General features: G+C 32.0%; 2 protein-coding genes across 8 annotated transcripts; one reads left to right on the forward strand and one right to left on the reverse strand.

Annotated features, from left to right (window-relative positions):
- Window positions 1-1692: 1692 nt before the first annotated feature.
- On the reverse strand, window positions 1693-9092 carry LOC114164063 (endoglucanase 10-like). The gene is made up of 6 exons (XM_028048542.1): window positions 8527-9092; window positions 8035-8318; window positions 6924-7361; window positions 6275-6422; window positions 2410-2576; window positions 1693-2328 (listed from the first exon to the last, which is right to left on the reverse strand). Exons 1-6 carry the CDS (start codon window positions 8735-8737, stop codon window positions 1996-1998), a joined length of 1581 nt encoding a protein of 526 aa, XP_027904343.1. The 5' UTR covers window positions 8738-9092; the 3' UTR covers window positions 1693-1995.
- Window positions 9093-13757: 4665 nt separating this feature from the next.
- On the forward strand, window positions 13758-16407 carry LOC114196225 (putative HVA22-like protein g). Of its 7 annotated transcripts, none has more exons than XM_028086795.1 (7): window positions 13758-13870; window positions 14429-14469; window positions 14575-14673; window positions 14763-14819; window positions 14934-14997; window positions 15093-15302; window positions 15917-16407. In XM_028086795.1, the coding sequence occupies exons 2-7, from the start codon at window positions 14438-14440 to the stop codon at window positions 16286-16288; spliced, it is 834 nt and encodes a 277-aa protein (XP_027942596.1). In that variant the 5' UTR covers window positions 13758-13870; window positions 14429-14437; the 3' UTR covers window positions 16289-16407. The 7 variants fall into 7 exon arrangements, with proteins under 7 accessions (XP_027942596.1, XP_027942601.1, XP_027942599.1 ...); XM_028086796.1 differs by lacking the exon at window positions 13758-13870 and adding an exon at window positions 13881-14319; XM_028086800.1 differs by lacking the exon at window positions 14763-14819 and having other exon boundaries at window positions 13759-13870; window positions 14575-14719.
- Window positions 16408-18697: the final 2290 nt, after the last annotated feature.

An 18697-nucleotide genomic window follows, 5' to 3' on the forward strand; every position in this document is an offset into this window, starting at 1 on the left:
GAATTTATTTGAGGCCCCACCAAAAGAATCAGCGTTTAGCTTTTTTCGTTACTTTTCACTAATTAATGTGTATCCGTTTTGGTGTGTTCCTTTTGCTATTTTCACACAAGTTTTACCGTCAAAGAGGGTCGACATTCGGAATATGAAGAAAGCATGTTTGAATATGTACGTAGCCTCTGAATTCAGTGAAAAGAAAGAACAAAATGATTAGCGTTTTGAATGTTTGGCGACCATCACGAACTTAAGCTTGGACTTGTTGCCTAAAACAACAAACTTTCTGGCACAGCAATTCCTGTTGAACCCAAAAGTAAACATTCTCGTCTGCTTCTCCCTTTATTCATTCAAATCAGAAGCTACTAGCTTAGTTTTTTGTTTCCTTCTGTTGCCATCCATCATTTTAAAACCTCCGCCATTGTCTTCTTCATCATTTCTTTACTTTGAAAAACCACATCCATCCATCTTTTTTCCATTCTGTAAGATTGACTATTGACTATGTAAGCAGAAGCAGCGTTCGTATGTTAATTAAAGTTATTGAAAACTTTAAGAATTACGACTGTGACTTGTTAAAATGAGAGGTTTCATATTTGAGATTTTAATAATAAATAGTTTGTTTGGGATAGTATATATTAAAGAATGTTTTTTTTATTTATTTCACTTGAATATATAATTATAATGTCATAACATTCGTTTGTTTGTGTATATGAATTATTGAATCACAAATTCTTCTCATGCTTTCATCAATACTTTTTTTTTTTTCATTTAGCTACGAGGTTATCTTTATTTAACATATATTCTTAATTGAGGTGTGTATTATTGTTTATTTCAAAATGATGAAGATGGATCCTGCCTGGCAGAGACAAATGGAATTTTCGTCAAAATTCTCTAAAATGAGAATGTCAACAATCTACGATAAAAGTTCATATAATTTATTTAATTTTAAAATATTCTCTCTTATTTTAGTTAGGATTGTGATTTTGTTAATTAAAAATGCTAACATGGTAGGATCTAATTCCATTTCAGTAGCTTGATTTTCATTGATTCTTTTGGCTATATAAATATGTTAGATCTTTGGAGGAGAATTCAACGGAAAAAGGTCAATACTGATGAACATATTATTATGACATCAGCCCAATGGAAAAACATAAGGATTCTTAAGTCTCTTCTACATTGATAACTCAAAATGTTAGTATTTTATTTTATTTTTTATTTTTTTGACTTTATATACTTATACATTTTTATTCTATTATTAAAGTGAATTATCAAGTATTTATTTTTCTTCGGTGTTACAATACAATAGGACATCCTAGTCATATAATCCAAGAACCTTGTACAAACCACTCCCCATATAATTGTATAGATTTCATCACTAGTTACAGTTTATCCAATTTCAGTTTTAACATGAGGTGATGTGTACCATGGTACTGTGAAGTAAGGTAGTAGTATTATTTTCTTCTTATTAGGTTGTTGCTCTTCCCTTAATGAAGGAAAAGAGTACAATCATATATCCTTTCCTCCTAATCTTCTTTGAACAACAAGGATCACTGCATGTAGGCAAGTGATAATGTACAACGTTAGGACTAGGTAGTCGTAGATGCCAACAAAATGTACCATGTCGGGCGTTGGTTGTGTCAAACAAAGTGCTCGTACTACAGAATGAAACAAAAGATCAATAATATGATCAAAGTCTAATGATAAGAATAATGGGAGAAGTAATACTAATAATAACAATAGTAATGATAAATTTTGAAAATGTGTTCCACGAACAACTACAACTAAATAGCTCCACACCTGCTGAGCTAATAATGCCAAAGCAAACTACACCCGTACATATACACGATAAACCTATCAAACCTCATGATTTACACTCATACAATCAAGCACATCATTGCAATATTATGTCTCATGCTTTTAACAACACTTTCCATTTGTCAGGATAGGGAAATGAATAAAGCTACAAAAAACACAAACCTATGTCAACAAGTGCAACTGAGGAGCTTAGGTAAAGGATTGAACAACAGAAGACGTGGTGACTAAACTTGATAGGAGACCGACTATGACAGCACTATTGTACGTGCTTGGTTCTGTTTGCATGGTATTGTTCCTGGAATCAATGAAAGTCTCATTCTTGAAGGGTCCACCAACAAGGGCTCCAGTAGCAACATTGGGATTTGGATCAGATGATTCAAGCCACTGGAATCCATCCTTGCAGCTAGCTTTTGCATCGGCAGGAATTGAAGCACCCCTATGATGCACGAATTGCGGGAATTTATCGCCGTAACCCACCAGAAAACTCGTATCCATAGGATTCTTGCCCAACACGTAATCAGCCTAAAAGTATTACATAAATTTTATATCTGAGCATGGATCACTCCAAACAGATATTGTGTGCAAATAATAATGCATGCATACCTGAGATTTGGCAAAGTCTCGAAGATCTGATGCAGTAAAGGAATCTGAATCACAATGTAGTTTTGGTGTCTGCGATGTTCGCATATAGTCACTGTAAATAACAGCTAAGAATGCAGATGCAACAGGATGTTGCAAAGAGTCCCATTCGCTCACCCATACAAGACCATCTGTAATATAGAAGAAAAGTAACAATTTATTTGCAGAACATAAGGCATAGAAATATTAAATCTAAAAATCAAATTTCAAACGTTTACATTTCAAAAGTACTTTATCCAGGAGCAATGACTATCGTATGATAGACCAAGTCTATTCAAGCAGTTATAATTCTGTACTTATCGGTAGTAATTTTGTATGTTTTGAAAGAGGAAACTCCTTATTACAGGAAAACCCTGCCCTCTTTACCTGTATGTGTTGGGGGGAAACCTTGAGTTCGTACTAAAATCTGGCCTAAAAAACTGATTGTTTCTATCTTCATTCAGAAATCAAGGTTTTTGTTTCTTGAGAACAATAACTTTGGAGCAGAATCGTCGGAAAAGCATGTACAGAAAATGAGTCTCAAGGAGATACTAAGCCAATTCTCACCACAATAATTATGGCAAAAAATGGCGGATGAAATTCAAGACATCCATATATTTTATAGAAATGAAGGAAGGAAATTCTAGCCTGGTCAGAACTAGTGAATGATCAAGAGCTTTTCAACACTCCCTCATAGAGCTTTCTAGATAGGGATTCAAGATCTTTTAATTAAAAATGCAGTACAAGTATGAGTACCCACTTTCGAAGGGCGAGATTCAACTGGATGGCTGGTCAGCATGTAAAAGTGTTCTGAAATTCAAAAGACTAAACCAAAGGTCAAGGAGTCCACGGCCTTCATTTGCACAGAAAGGGCAACTACACACTGGTTAAGTCACCATAAATGGGACCGAACAATGCACATTAAGGAAGAAGACAAATTCTTTGGCAAAAAACATCAAAGAAGTAAACCACCCACATTGACTCCGGAGCAAGAACAGTTATTTGATTTAGAGGTGTAAGGATCCCTGAAGATAATACTGAGGTGGTAAGTGTTGTTCAGAATTTACCCATTGCATTGAGAAAGGGAAAAAGATAATATGTTAAACATCATATTTCTCAATATGCTTGCACTGACAATCTCTTCAATAAACATTGAAGTTGTATTGATATGCCACATAAATTCCTACCTCAGTCCAATAAGCCATGAAAACTAAACATTGGACTCGAGCCATGGGAGAAAAGATGAATGCATTACAAAAAAACTGAACATGGGAGATGGTTAACAAACCAAGGCAAATGGAATATAGGGTACAGAAGAATATTTATAGTGAGATATAATGCAAACGAAACGATAAACAGACATAAAGCTAAACTGGTTACACAGGGATATACGCAAACTTATGGAATTGACTACAAGAAGTTGCTCTGGTAGCAAACATGAATGCTTTTCAAATTCTTCTTGCTTTGGCAGCTCATTTTTGTTGGGACTAACATCAGTTGGATGTGAAGAATGTCTTTCTTCAAGGAACTTTAGAAGAATTTTACATGAAAATTCCTCTAGAATTTGAAACCCGGCGAAAGAAATAAGGTATGTCTCCTAAAAAAGACCTTACATGGTGTTAAGTGATTTCCAAAAGCATGGGTGATTTACGAAAACAATAGTTTCCTTAGGATACAAACACAGTTAAGGAAATCATACCTTATTCATAAAGTACTTTGTTACTGGTAAACTCACTTTATTCATAAAGTGTGGATGATAAGATTGTGATAGGAGATGATGAAATAGAAAAATCAGTTTTACACGAAAATTTGGTGGTCCAATTTGAAATAAAGGACCAAGAAAAACTCAAATAATTTCTTGGAAAAGAGATTTCTTATTCCAAAATGGTGAGCTTCATCTCAAAGAAAATATGTACTTAATATCCTCAAAGAAACAAGATTTTGATGTAGAACCTCATAAGTTCTAATTAAATAAAATCATAAAATTAACACCAAAGAGAGTCCTCTTGCAGGAAAGACCCACTATTAGAGAATGGTAAAAATGCTTATTTATCTATCACACACAAGACCAGACATTGTTTATGTAAAATGCGGTATGTTAGTTTATGCATGATCCAAGGGACACATGCAAGTCATTCACAAAATTCTTCAATACTTACAGTCAGCCCAAAAGAGGGATCATCGTTAAGGAAAAAAGACATTGACCCTGAAGATAGATATACTAATGCAGATTTTATTAGCGACAGGAAATCCATCTTTGAGTTGTACGTTTCTTGGAGGAAGTCCAGTAATTCAGGAATGCAAAATACAGGATAGAGTATTTCATTCTAGTACAGAAGCTGAATTTTGAGCCATTGCTCAAGATGTGTGAAGGACTCTAGACGAAAATTATAATGTAAATAACCCTAAAACAAAGCTCGACATTCCTATGCAATTGTACTATGATGACAAGTCATCCATATAGATTGCCCATAATCTAGTACAACACGATAGAACCAAACATGTTAGAATTGACAGATACTTCATCAAGGATAATTTTGACAAATTTCCCTATAAAAATTCAGATGATGGACATTTCCACTAGTGTTTTCCTTATGGCAGATTCTAGAATCTTGTAGGCAAGTTGGAAAAAATCAATATTCACTTACCAACTTGAAGGGAGGTGTTATAAATAGGAAATTATTAGGATGAAAATATTCTCAATATATGCATAGCGATTTGGAGAAAATATTTTTAGAATCTTCTAGTTCATTTCAACATATTTTTATATTCTTATTTTAAAGGGATTGATTGATACAAATATCGGAGATGAGAATGTTATTGGTATGAGTGTTGTCAATAAAATACTTTCTAATTTCCTTACATGGTTCAAGTGTGTTTGCTTGCGGTAAATATTGTTTAAAAATTGTGGAATAGCTTTTACCTTATCAAAAGAAAGTTAAAAGGAGGGGAAAAGGTCATTTTCCATGTAGCCAACCATTTGGACCACTTCACTGAAGTCTTGAAAGGAAGTTACATGTGATAACCTAGGGGAAGATGATGATGTGGAAGAACAAGAAGAATCCAAAAGGCTTGAATTGATGAAACCAAATTGAAATGTTGATCAGCAACAAAAAGTTTCCCTATTTCAGCCCCGAGGACAGGACTGATATTATACTGGGAAGCATTCAAAGGTTAAGATTTAAAGTAGTTTGATATTGAGAAGTTATTTTTATAATAATTTTAGGTTATGTAATTACAGATTATGATGCAACAGTTAATATGATATAAAGTTGGTTTGTAGACTGGTAAAAGGGAACTAAGGCGTAAAATTGTTATTTCATGTGTTTCTAGTAGGAAACCCCTTGCAAGGAGGAAACGGTTGGTTAGGGGACAACCCTAGGTGTGTTAGGGAAAGCCTATGTCTGTACTCAAATCAGGCCTAAAAAACAAATTATTTCTATCTATATTCAGAATTCAGTGTGTTTATGTCTTGACTCCCAAAATCACAGGCAACAAAAATTAGCCTACATGTCCATTATTAGAAATCTGCCTATAATTCAATTTAGTAAGTTAATCAAAAACTCTCAATTTTCCTAATAATGAATCTTGGGGGAAGCGGTAGTGTTGCATCTTAAAAACCATGATGCAATCTAAGTTCTAATATTGCAAACAGACTGGTGCTGATGGTGTAAGATTGAAAACATTTGACCCTTTCTAGATCCCTCAAGTAGAAGGCTTGAGCATTGGGCACCGGGCATTTAACCAATAAAGATGTCATGATGTGAAAAATGATACGTGGCTGTGAGAGAGAAAACGTATGATTATAGCCATACGTATCCAATCATATAGCAATCAAGGAGAATATTACCATCTGTTCTGCTTTGTGTGGCTGTTGGAGAATCCGGAAGAAGGCTACACATTACAGCCTCAGCTGTTTTCCTGTAACTTTGGAGCCCAGAGCCATACGAATTTGAAATGTCCTTTGCTTTGAAAAAGCTTAATCTAGCCAACAAAACCTGCACAAACAAGGTTGAATTATTAAAGAAAATATATGCGAATAGAAAAAAGTCAGCTTTGTACAGTTATAATTAGAATTATTCTAGCTAGAATCTTGATCCTGAACACATGAATGCCACAAGACTCTTGATTTAGCTCAATTCTGTTCATAAGACAGAAATATAAGCCGTCATTGTGTCTTTTCTGCATGATGTCTAGGTACGTAGGTTGCAATAAAATCAGAAAAGCCATTCTCTATAGCAACACTCGCTAATAGTTGTCTTTCCCATTTAATCAAATCACAAATTGGAAACTGGAGAAAAATATGGAGCTTTTTCTAGTGAGTTCTATTGATCTGTATGACGATTCTTTTTGTGAAAATTGACATGTTCAAACAGTGTTGGTTGAATAACAAGTTATGAAAAAACAGAGGGAGCTTCATAGAAATCACTCGAGGAGTGTGTTATTCAGTTTTTTGGCAAACACAATTTTTACTATCTATCATTATCTTTTATTTATACCTGAGTTCCAGCAAGCTTGTTATCCCAACAGAACCAGGTTGGGCTTCCCCATTCAGCATAGTCTTCTCCATCTTGGCCAGTCACAAACTCAAGGTAAGAGTCATCACCCGTAGCATGATAGAGCCAGCTAGCAGCCCATAAAAGCTCATCACCATAGCCAGTTGAGTTATAATATGTCTGAACTTCAGGTATACTCTCACTATAATATCCCCTATTTTTGTCAGCAAAAGTGAACAACTCTTTTGCATGCTTGAGGAGTGTGCTTGAATACGAAGAATCAGACTTTTTAAAGACCAAAGATGCTGAGGCCATGGCAGCTGCAGTTTCAGCTGCAACGTCTGATCCAGGATAAGATGCATTCACTTGTATGAGCGGTCGAGCTCCAGTCATGTCTTCTGGTCTTTCCCAACACTTGTGATCTGCAACAGGATCACCCACCTGCCGTGGTGGTTTTAATACATCAAACAAGTTAGAAAAGGTTAACCTAAGAATAGGTTGTTAAAGGCTTGATAGTCCTAATTCACAAAACAAAAATGAAGTGGCTGAACATGAAAAGGAAAAGGAGTAATGAGAGTTATTCAATCGTCATACGCACATACAACAAGGAAAGGGAGTTCCAAAATCTAAAATTGATACCCTGCCCTGTGCAAAATCCCTTATCTAATTTCATGCCTGTCATAGGATTAATAGCACAAGCATACCAATAACCTTACCAATAGAAAACAACAATATAGATTTTTTAAATTCAATAACTGTGAATGCAGCAGTTTTTCTCTGTAAGGAAACAACATGTTGCATCACCATCAGAACTAATAAATATTTGACACTTCTAGTTATAATTTCAAATCGTTTCTCAAACAGACGACAAAGCATAGGTAACTTATTGTGTGAATCTCCAGCACTGAATAGATCAAAGTCAAATCTTTTAGTCAGGTCAGGATATATATATTAAAATATAAAAAAAAGTCCCATAGTTTTACCACGTAGAACACTCAAAGAATAATGGAGAGTACCCACACAGAAAAGACGATAAATTTATGCATTCCCATATGTAGACTAACTATCGTGAACAGCAAGGTGGCACAAAACCAAAGTTGTAAAAGACATAAACCTGAATGTAAAGAACATCAGCAGAAGGGTGAGCATTGATGAGATAATCAGTGATCCACTTGAGCGAATCTTGAGCCGAATCTAACTGGCCAACGTGATCCATTTGATCTCCATATTCCAGAATGGCCCACGACAACACCGTCGCCGTAAATGCCAACGGAAAACCAAATTTTATGTGATCCCCAGCATCATACATTCCTTTTGTGAGATCCAGCTTCGCTTGGCTCCCATCCTTAAGACCCGAATCCCCTCTCCAAGGTATTTTGTTGTTGACTAACTTCCCAGCTGCATGACACGAGGAAACACCATTGTTAACCGACACCAACAACACCTATAGAATAATCGCTAATAGAAACTAAAGAGTCGAATAAATTAATAATCTGGCATTAGCATACCATTTATGGCTTAATTAATATACATTAAGAACCACATTGTGAAATATTGAAATAAAAAAACAAAAAAAAAACGTAAAAGAGGTGATAGAATGAAATACATTTTTGAATATCGAAAAATTGCAGTGAGGTTTTTAGTGCAGTGGCATATTTTTGATCAACGGCGCCAGGGGGACCGGGAGCTTTATCAGAACCGGAGTGACCGAATTTCTTCATGACCGTAAAAACAATAGCGCCGACGACGATGGCCAGAATGACAAATGCGATGAACCAACCGCAACACCCTCCTTTGGACTTTGATTTTTCTCCCATTTTATATCATTAATATTATTGAAATTGCAAAATGCGCTTCACCACACAGTTCAGGGCCTCGATCTGCGTTATATAATCAAACCCTAACGCGACGCATTGTTGTGGCTGACGGTGTCAGTTTCTAAAACGCAATGCCTTCTTCTTCTGACAATGACAACCGCTATCTTTGGAATGAGGTTCGGTTTCGGACAGAACAACGCCAACAACCTGGTTTACTGTTTCCGTGTGTGGAGCCGTATCCTCAAATCTGTTGACCCGACCCGATACGGTGAGGGTTAAGAAAATGGTAGCGACGGCGAAGAGTGTTGTTCTCGCGGGAGGAAGCATTTGGCAGCGGATTGGGTGGTAGGTTAGGTACCGTTGGCTGTGTGTGACTTTTGTCTTTTTTGTTTGGTAAATGACGAGAATGCCCATGTGAAGAGAAGGGTGTGTCGGTGGGAGTGAGGGTATAAAGGTAAAAAGAGAGAGTCAACATGTGAGTGATGTGATGCCAGCTGCGTCGGTGGGCTGTTGTTGTTAGTTATTGAATTGAACGGAGGGACGTAGTTTGGTGTAGCGTGAGAGGGACCCTCCATCTTATGCAACCACCTTCAACCATTCGTTTTGCTTCAACTTTAATCAATCATGAATGCCTAGCTAAGCAACGGCCACGATTTCACCCTTTCTCAATTTTAGTTTCATTTCACATATTTTTGCAATAGAAAATAGAACATGTTATTATTATTTTGTAAATGATTTTCTAGTTAATATTTGAAGGAACATATTTGTTGGATATAAAGTCCTATCAAAAGGGAGGATGGTAAACACTCCTTCATTTATGATGTCATGTATATACGAAATCAAATAAACTTGTTAATTCTAGAACAATTATTAGACAGGATCCTGTAATTAACATGGGGATGATATGACTAAGTTGTTTGACAAAAATAAAATGTTGGTTCTTAAGACTCACTTGTCTAAGTTGATGTAATAAGGTATTGTTTGAATACTATAGTGTGGGCCAGAGGATTTGATTTGAGTTAACTGTGAAAATTTATTTTGAATTGAAAAAATAGTTTAGTTTAAATTGAACTCATTTACAAAACAATAAAAATTAATCAAACTGGACTATATTAAGCTTGTTAAACTGTTTTGAATCATTTAAAACTAAATTATTGAAAAGATAATTTGAAGCTCTTGAGTAAAAAAAGGTTTTTACATAAAGTGGATCAAATATCATGTGAGTAGTAATACCATAATAAACTAACCGAGGTATAAAAGTTAAATTAATTTAAGAACGATCAACAATTAAAAAATTATCTTTTCTTTACTTGTGAGGAGGTTTACTTTAGATACTTTTTTTTGTCTCTAGACTTTTTTGAAAGAAGCAAGTAAGTATGTTCTCATCTTTTTTACTTTCTTTTGTTAAGAAGTCTTTTATGCAACATCCTTATTATCTTTATTTTTCTATTACGAGTGTTTGATGCTAAATTAACACTTTTAGTCTTCTTTCATTGCTACCTTCTTTCACAATGAGAAATAAGTTAATTCAATATCCATTTATCTTTTTGAGTACTATAACTCACCTTGATATGTCCAAAGTGTGTACAAGAGAAAATCAAAACCAGGTGCACAAACAAGTCATCAGAACTCTAAATTTAGTGTTTTTAGTTTTGACCATTAATGGAAGATTTTTAAGATTCAATGTCAATCTGAACTCCCACATTAGTTAAAAATGAGCAAGAATGTTTCTATATAAGTAAAAAGGACTGTAAAACCTACTGAGGGAGAGATTATGTTAAGTCTAAAGCCCTAGATCATGTAAAAATTTGAGAAAAATGATTAGTATATAAGTAGAAAATCCCATAAACCTATTTAAGGGGATTGTTATGATTAAATGTGAGTATAAAGTCACACATTCGCTAAAAATAAATAAAATGACTAGTACGAAGTTTCACATCAATTAAAAATGAATAATATAAGTGGATTGTAGAGATATAGGGTAATGGCTAAGACTAGGGTTATGATTAAGACAAGAGTTAAGGTTGATATAAAATAATTTTTTATTAACCATTTCAAATAATTTTACTTTTCCAACGTAGTATTAATAATTTTTTAAAAATATTTTAAATATTTAGTGAAAAAATAATTATCGTCATAAATAATTACAAAAGTTATTAAATTATTAATATATATATATATATAACATTGTGATATTTATTTTATTTAAATCACTCTATTTATTTTATTTTTCATAATTTCAAAATTAAAATTAATATTTATTATTAATTTGAGTTTTTAATTTTATACTTTTTTTCTTTTTTTAAATATTAAAAAAAAAACAAAATTAGCCTGCATTCGAATTCTAAATAATTTTATTAATATTACACATGTTAAACTAGTTTTTTCCCTCTTCAAACCCGATAACCCTTTGTAGTTATTTTCATACTCTTATATATATTAGGGGTGGCAATGTGGGCCGATCTAGTGCGGTTCGCACTTGGTCCATATAATGCGGATTGGACTGTCTTGTTTCGCATTTTCAACGCGGGCTAAAAAGCCTGACATGTTTTGCATAAGTGCGGACCCATCAGCTAGCCTGTCTTTCTTTTAAATTCTTATCACGAAGCTTTTAATGTTCAACAAATTGAAATTTTTTAACAAGTTCACAAAATAAGCTCACAAGATTAAGCAGCAACTTTGAACAATTGGATGATAAATTGATAATTCAACGTTTTCATCATATTTATATTTGTACTTTGACATACACGATGTATCCTTTAAATTTTAGCACATTCAAAAATACATAATACTTTTATTTTTCACTCATACATGAATTTGGAACGTTCATATAGAAGTCCAAAAAAAAAGTTACCGATATACACAAGTGTAATTTTTTTTACGGGTCAGCGGGCCAGCCAATGCGGCCCGTGAACTTTTGCAAGCCAGACTTATGCAGGCCAGCAAACTCAATATTCTGACACACCCTGCATTTTTCTGGTGGGACTGCGGACTAGACCAAGTCCACATTGCCACCATAGAGAAAAGGATTAAAATCCCTACATACGAAAAGACGTGTAATTAATTCCTACATTAAAATAGTTGCCAAATTTTTTTTTTAATTTTGCAATTTAATATTGATGAAATAATAAAGTTAAATTATTTTAAATTTTTTAATATTATAAAAATATTAAATCAAAAAATTCCTACATTTGATGCTATTTAATATGTAAGAAAAGTAAACGAAAGTTTTTAGATGAGTTATAACCATTGTAAGTAATTTATTTGTACAAACCTAAGTAACTAATATTCTAGAGGATGTTTTCGCAATATATATTGTGACTATTGCACCCTAATTTTTTTTCTTTTGCACCCCCATATTGTATTAGTTAGTAGTGCTAATTTTATTTTTTTTACATAAAATACTGCGAAATTATTTCTATAGTACTAGATACAAGTATACTCCCTAATTTGTTGAATTTAAAATAGATTAAGATTTAATTTTTCTATTTTCATAAAGAAAAAAAACTAAATTTAATTTACATTAGCAAGTTAAAGTAATTAAATCTATACCTATGTATAAATAAAGAGAATTTCTCTCTTTGTTCCATTTTTTTTTCTATTTTTACTCTTCAAGTTAAAGTTTTATTTAAATTTAACTAATTTTTGAAATTTAATCTCTTTTTTTCTAAATTTATTTTTTTTCTAATTTTTTTTAATTAAACAAAAAATATTTATAAAATAAATAAAAATTATTCATAATTAAAAATTATTTTATTTATTTTTGTAAATATATTTTTATTACTTTTTATTATAAAAAAATAACGTTCATATATATATATATATATATATACTTTTTTTTCTCTAGTTTAATAACAAAAAAAAAAGAATTAAATTTGAAAAATTTTAAAATGTTAAAAAAATCTCATGGGTTGTAATTACAAATTATTATGTAATAAGAAAAAAAAACAGGTACGAAAATTCAGTTAATAGATCGTGGTGAAAATAAAAGTCTTATCCTCTTAAACAAGTGTCCAAAATTGTAATGTAAAATATTTTTACTTTTTATAGATATAATCATATTTGTTTTTAGAAAAAGTAGATATTGTTATTGGTTTAAGTTGTTCTTTATATTTTGTACGTATAAAAAATAAATAAAGTTCTATACATAATAAAATTTCATAAACAAGTGACTAAAAGGTGTTCATTTATTTTGAAAAATTAAAACTAAATTTCCCTTACAGGGTTTCACATTTAACTCATGAGGTCAAATATACTTTCATGTTGCAATATTAGTGTTACCTTTGACCCTTGTAGTGGTTGACAAAAAGAAGCACCATGGATGGATAGATAACGAAGAGAAAGCACTTACCCGTAATGGGACCGTGAGTGGATGCTCCGTTATCAACTTCTGTAACTATCACAATCATGAGTAATTAGAAGTTACCATTCATAGACTCTATCAATTCATCCAATTACTTATATTTTTACGAGTCATGCGTATGAAGAGTTTAATTTATATGTACTATTAGTAAAATTAACGTCATAGTTTAATCAGTGTTATTTATTAAAAGAAATATTATTCCTTATTTAACCTAATGAAAGTATTAATTATTCCTTCCGATAACTAATTAGTTATGACTTCAATCTCAATATCGTTTGTGTAAATGAAAACATATCTCGCTTTAATGTTTCACCATATTTTGGGAAATTGGTTTATGAACCATTAAACGAAAAGATATTTGAAGAAAAAAAATATATCATTGTATATTTATCAATTATGTTAATTAAATTTTAATTTAACCTTTTCACATTTCTTTACATAATGCATTTAACTATTAATTTATCACTAATTTATGATGAAAGTAGAAAGAGTATTGAAGGCCACACTGAACCCAAATCCATGGTTGGGTTGGGTTGGGTTAAGTTAGAGCGTAGAGTAGAAAAGAGTATCTGCCGTATGTATACGTAGATGTATATATTCATGAACTGGTATCGAAGCAATTACAAATTAAACACAAAATCAAACGGCTCCATTTCTCAACTTCTCTTCCTCTTTCTCCACTTTTCCTCACATTCTCTCATTTCTCTCTATAAACTCATTTTATTTTTGGATTATACACGATTTTTCTTTCTTTCTCTCACACCAGACAGGTATTACACTTTTCTCACTTCATTTATTTTCCCAACTGTAAATTAAATTCAACGAGGTTCTCTGTGTCGTTGTTGTTGGCGTCTGTTTTCTTGAGTTCCATGTTGCAAACCGATCTTTATTTTACTTCGCCCTAATTCGAATTGTGTGTTGTTTGGAGTCAACGACGCAAAAGAAACGCGTGTTTCTCAGCTTCCACGTGTGTTTGCAATTTCAATCTAAATCAGCACGCAACCGATTATTGTTTACTACATGGACCTCGTTTGGCTTTCGTTTCAATTTGCGTTGCACAAAGTGATGTTTCCATTGAGAAGCCTAGGGTTATGTGAATATACGGCTTTAATTTGTGTTGAACCTAGTTTTATTATGCTTAGTCCTCTTTGAAATGACAATCGTTGTAACTAAATTTGTGCGTTTTCTCTCATATTAAAGCAAGTTTAATTACTGATGGGTATATCTTTTAGACTTACAATTCTTCTTCAGTTTCAGTCTCTGGGAAGTCTTGGAAGCTATCTTGTTTGACTTAACCAGTTATCTTCTTCTTTTTTGTTCCATGGCAGGGATACACAATGATAGGATCTTTTATTACGAGGGTACTTGTGTATGTTCATGCTGTACTAAATCTCTGATCGTTTTTGTATGATGGGGGTTTTCTTTAATTTTCAAGATTTATTGAATTTGTATATTTCCATCTACTTGTTGATAGGATGGTTTTTGGCTATGCCTTCCCAGCCTATGAGTGCTATAAGGCAGTTGAAAAGAATAGACCAGAAATTGAACAGCTTCGCTTTTGGTGCCAGTACTGGTAGATTGCACATCCACCATGGCGTAAAACTTGTACAGAGCTATTGGTAAATGCAATATTGAATTCTTTTTGTACCCCTTGTGTTGCAGGATTTTGGTAGCTGTTTTGACAATATGTGAGCGGATTGGTGATACTTTTATTTCTTGGTAATGGATAGTATCTCTGAATGGATGCAGAGAATGCTATGTCTTTTCTGTAATTATAAAAGGAAAAAGTTTATTGTGCTATCTTATTAAATAAGCAGCTTATTTTTCTTGAAGGGTCCCAATGTACAGTGAAGCTAAGTTGGCATTTTTCATATACTTGTGGTACCCGAAAACTAAGGTATGAAATTAACTACTATGGTGGAGTCTGGTATTGCTCCATTAGTTGTTTCTCTTCAACTTGACGGTTGAATTTAATATCATTAACTGTTTTAGGGAACAACATATGTGTACGATTCTTTCTTTAGACCGTATGTTGCAAAACATGAACCAGAAATTGATCGCAGCTTATCGGAACTAAGGACAAGGGCAGGAGACATCGCAGTTTTGTATTGGCAAAAAGCTGCAAGCTATGGCCAGACTAGAGTATTTGACATTTTGCAGTATGTTGCTGCCCAATCAACAACTTCTACACGCCCTACTCAGGTAGTTGTTGAGCATATCTTGGCTTGTCTACTGTTATAATCGACGTGTGGCTAGCTATACTGAAATTTCTATGCACATAAATTTGAGCTTTTTCTATATCATCAGACTTGGTATCTGCTTGATTCTGCATATTCTGGAGAAAGCATTAGATAGTATTTTTGTCAACTTAAGAGAATTTTTCGGAAAAAAGTTACCTGAGAAATAAGCTTTCCAAATCGCAAACTTGATTTGCTATGCTTGCCCTTCATTCTGTTGTTGAATTCCAGGATGCACACACATATATTAACATGTGTTAGTACATAACTATATATAGATGTGCATGCCAGCACCAAATTCATCTAATGGAAGTTAATACGGTTATTATAGGAGGGAGATATAGTTTGCATGTGTCTTATTGATCAATTATCTCTAATTTGTGGAGTGTTATTTGATATTTGATTGATTAGCTCATATAAGAAAAAATAATCTCGCATATTATTTGAAAGCTTTTTTCAAAAAATAAGGGGTGAGAAAAGTGATTATTTTTCAAAAATAAGTTAATTATAGTTTTTCTTTGCTGTATCAAATGCCATCTCCATGGCCTTTCTCCCATTAAAATCTCTTCAATTTCACAGCAACCATCAACTGCGAGGGTGCGTCAACCCCCATCTAGTAATAGCCAACCAGCGGCTTCAACAGAACCACGAGCTGAAGATCCATCTTCTGCTTCTTACACATCAAGTCAGCTCCAGAAAGAAGTAACAGAGGAACCACAAGTGCCTAAAGCACCCTCCTCTACTGTAGCTGCAGGTTTAAAGAGTCAGAAGTCCAATTCTATGCCTGAAAATACCAACCAATCCGTACCTGCCGAGGAAGAGTCAATGGCACCTTCATCCTCTTCTGCAAATGAAGATGAGAACCCTCCCTTGGAAGATACCATAATGGAAGAAAGTATTAGGGTTACACGAGCTAGACTAAGAAAAAATCGATCAGCTGGAATCCGTTAGGACATCAATAGTTTCAACTTTTAGCCTCAAAAACAATGGTGGGTGTCCAATTGTACAATTTTATGTAAATCACTTGCCTCAGCTTCATTCCATCTATTGGTTTTTTTTTTTTTTTCTTTCTTACGAATAATTTTAATTTTTTTTACCAGATCTTATCATTCTTAACTCCTTGTTAGACCAAAAAAAGTATAAGTGCTCATTTTATTTCTCTAACATACTGACTATTTTTTTCCACTTTATATTCTATTTGTAAATATTAAAAACATAAAAAAGGTGATTTTAAATATATATTTATAAGAATATTCTTTTTATTTTTTAAATATCAAGAATAATATTTAGGAATGACATGGATCGAGTTATCTATGGATAATGCGTATCCAAAACTTGATTCGTAACAAAAGATTTACTCGTTATCTATCAAATACTTTTCTTAAAAATATTTACAGATATTTTAAAATTCGTGAATACTCATATATATTTATGAATATTTAAAAAATATATTTTATAAATTTTAAAATAAAATTTAAATAAAATTATAAAAAATATAAAATATGAATTAAATTTTAATTTAATTAAAATTTTACTTAAAAAACCATAAATTAAATTTTAATTTTAATCTTTTGTAGGTAATGGATATCTGTCCGCACAAATAATACAATACTTACTCGATTTATTTATAAACAAAAATTAAAATATTCACTATCTCCTGATACCAATTATATGTTACAAATTTTATCTGTGAATATTCACAAACATAGATATTTTTGTCATTCTTAATTTTATCTAAAGAAATAAACGTATAGTTTTATTAAAGATAAATTGTCTTATTTATAAATTTGATCACCAATTCGATTATTAAAAGAGTTGCAGCTATTGAGAACTGTAATAAAATTTATGAAATCAAAACTAACTTACTATCATTGCGCAAAGTATAGTGTGTGTACATTGACTATGTTGCATGTGATCCTTCCATATCGCACTTAGTGTTGTGAATTTCTATGCAATAATCAGCGAAAGAATCGTCAAATTTTTGGCGTGCCCCCAACGATGTGCCAACAATGGGCTCTTTCCAACGATGAATGTTCTAGTAAGGATATTTTTGTTGTTAATGTACTTAGGATTTCATGTATTGTTTCCAACATGATAGTGTAGTCCTTTCGTTAGGGACTGAGGATATTAGGTCTTTTGTTTTGGTGTCACATTCATTTTGTACAGCAATGATAAGATTTTAGAAATAGAATCACACTACAGTAGTCGGTAAAAGCCAAGGTTAACGAAGCATGTGTGATTTTTTTTTTTAAAATACGAAATAACCAATAAATACTTAAATTAATTTGTGAAAGATGAACGTGTAGTACAAGTTTTTTTGTTAAATGTTTTATGTAAATTAGTATTAAAATATGAATAAAAATAGTTGGTTGATAACAACTGAATTATTTACAAAAAAACTTAATTTTGTTTAAATTTCATTGGTGACTAATATGATTCAACATGTCTTAATAATTGTCACAGATATGTTAAAGAGAAAATTAGAGTTAGTATGCAATTAATTTTGAAGAAATCAATAAGAACTCTCTATTTACAAAATAAAAAAATAAAAGGTTAACTACATATTAATGTTAATTTTTCTTTAATAAAGAAATTTAATAATTATATTAAAAACCAAAGATGTATTTAATTTAACATTGATAGAACTCAAACAAAATTAATTTTTTTGTAATAAGATTATAATTTTTTTATTATATTGAAAAAACAGACATTTAGTATAATGAAAAAAACAGAAAAAACAAAAATCAAACAAAAGTATCCATTTTTACATAATTTTTGTGAATTTTTATTTGAGTGAATCAATTCCAAATAAGTTAAATCTAATATAGCAAATGCTAATCCTAACATTAAGTTTCTTATTGCGTTAATGCATAACTTAATGATGAATCGATATGAAAATGACACCATGGTCGTATTCTATTAATCTAAATAGTGAAATTATGTCAAATCTTTCTAATGATACTTTTAATTTAAAGATATTGACATTGAAATAACAAATTTCAATTATTCATTGCATCAATTTACAAAATTATAACCTCATGTTACTAAACTACCTCTCCTTCTCATAAACTCAAATCTGTATAAATTGATAGATAAAAGAAAAACTCATTTTCATTCTTGCGTAAACAATCAAATAGTCAAAACAGAAACAATGTAAAAGGAGTGAAAAAAAGGAAACGAAAAAGTTGAAGTTGACTGATGGAATAAGAAAAAATAGTAAAAATTTGTAGTTGATTTTATTAGTGTAACAGAATAATTTTTTTTTGTATATATTTAAAAAAATTGTAAAATAAATTTATAAAAACATTTTAAAATATAAATTAAAGTTAAAATACTTTCTAAAATACAAAGTAAAGTTAA

Source organism: Vigna unguiculata, chromosome 9 (genome assembly GCF_004118075.2).
Source record: "Vigna unguiculata cultivar IT97K-499-35 chromosome 9, ASM411807v1, whole genome shotgun sequence".
NCBI classification, from domain to species: Eukaryota; Viridiplantae; Streptophyta; class Magnoliopsida; order Fabales; family Fabaceae; genus Vigna; species Vigna unguiculata.

What these genes read in the sequence shown, in the direction of transcription:
- LOC114196225 (XM_028086795.1), top strand. Translation starts at nt 14,438, where the DNA reads ATGATAGGATCTTTTATTACGAGGGTACTTGT. An exon ending in TTTATTACGAGGGTACTTGT is followed by an intron (nt 14,470 to 14,574) that starts GTATGTTCATGC and finishes ACTTGTTGATAG; the next exon opens with GATGGTTTTTGGCTATGCCT. An exon ending in CTTCTACACGCCCTACTCAG is followed by an intron (nt 15,303 to 15,916) that starts GTAGTTGTTGAG and finishes TCAATTTCACAG; the next exon opens with CAACCATCAACTGCGAGGGT.
- LOC114164063 (XM_028048542.1), bottom strand. Translation starts at nt 8,737, where the DNA reads ATGGGAGAAAAATCAAAGTCCAAAGGAGGGTGTTGCGGTTGGTTCATC. An exon ending in ATTTTTCGATATTCAAAAAT is followed by an intron (nt 8,319 to 8,526) that starts GTATTTCATTCT and finishes CGTGTCATGCAG; the next exon opens with CTGGGAAGTTAGTCAACAAC. An exon ending in CACACAAAGCAGAACAGATG is followed by an intron (nt 2,577 to 6,274) that starts GTAATATTCTCC and finishes TCTATATTACAG; the next exon opens with ATGGTCTTGTATGGGTGAGC.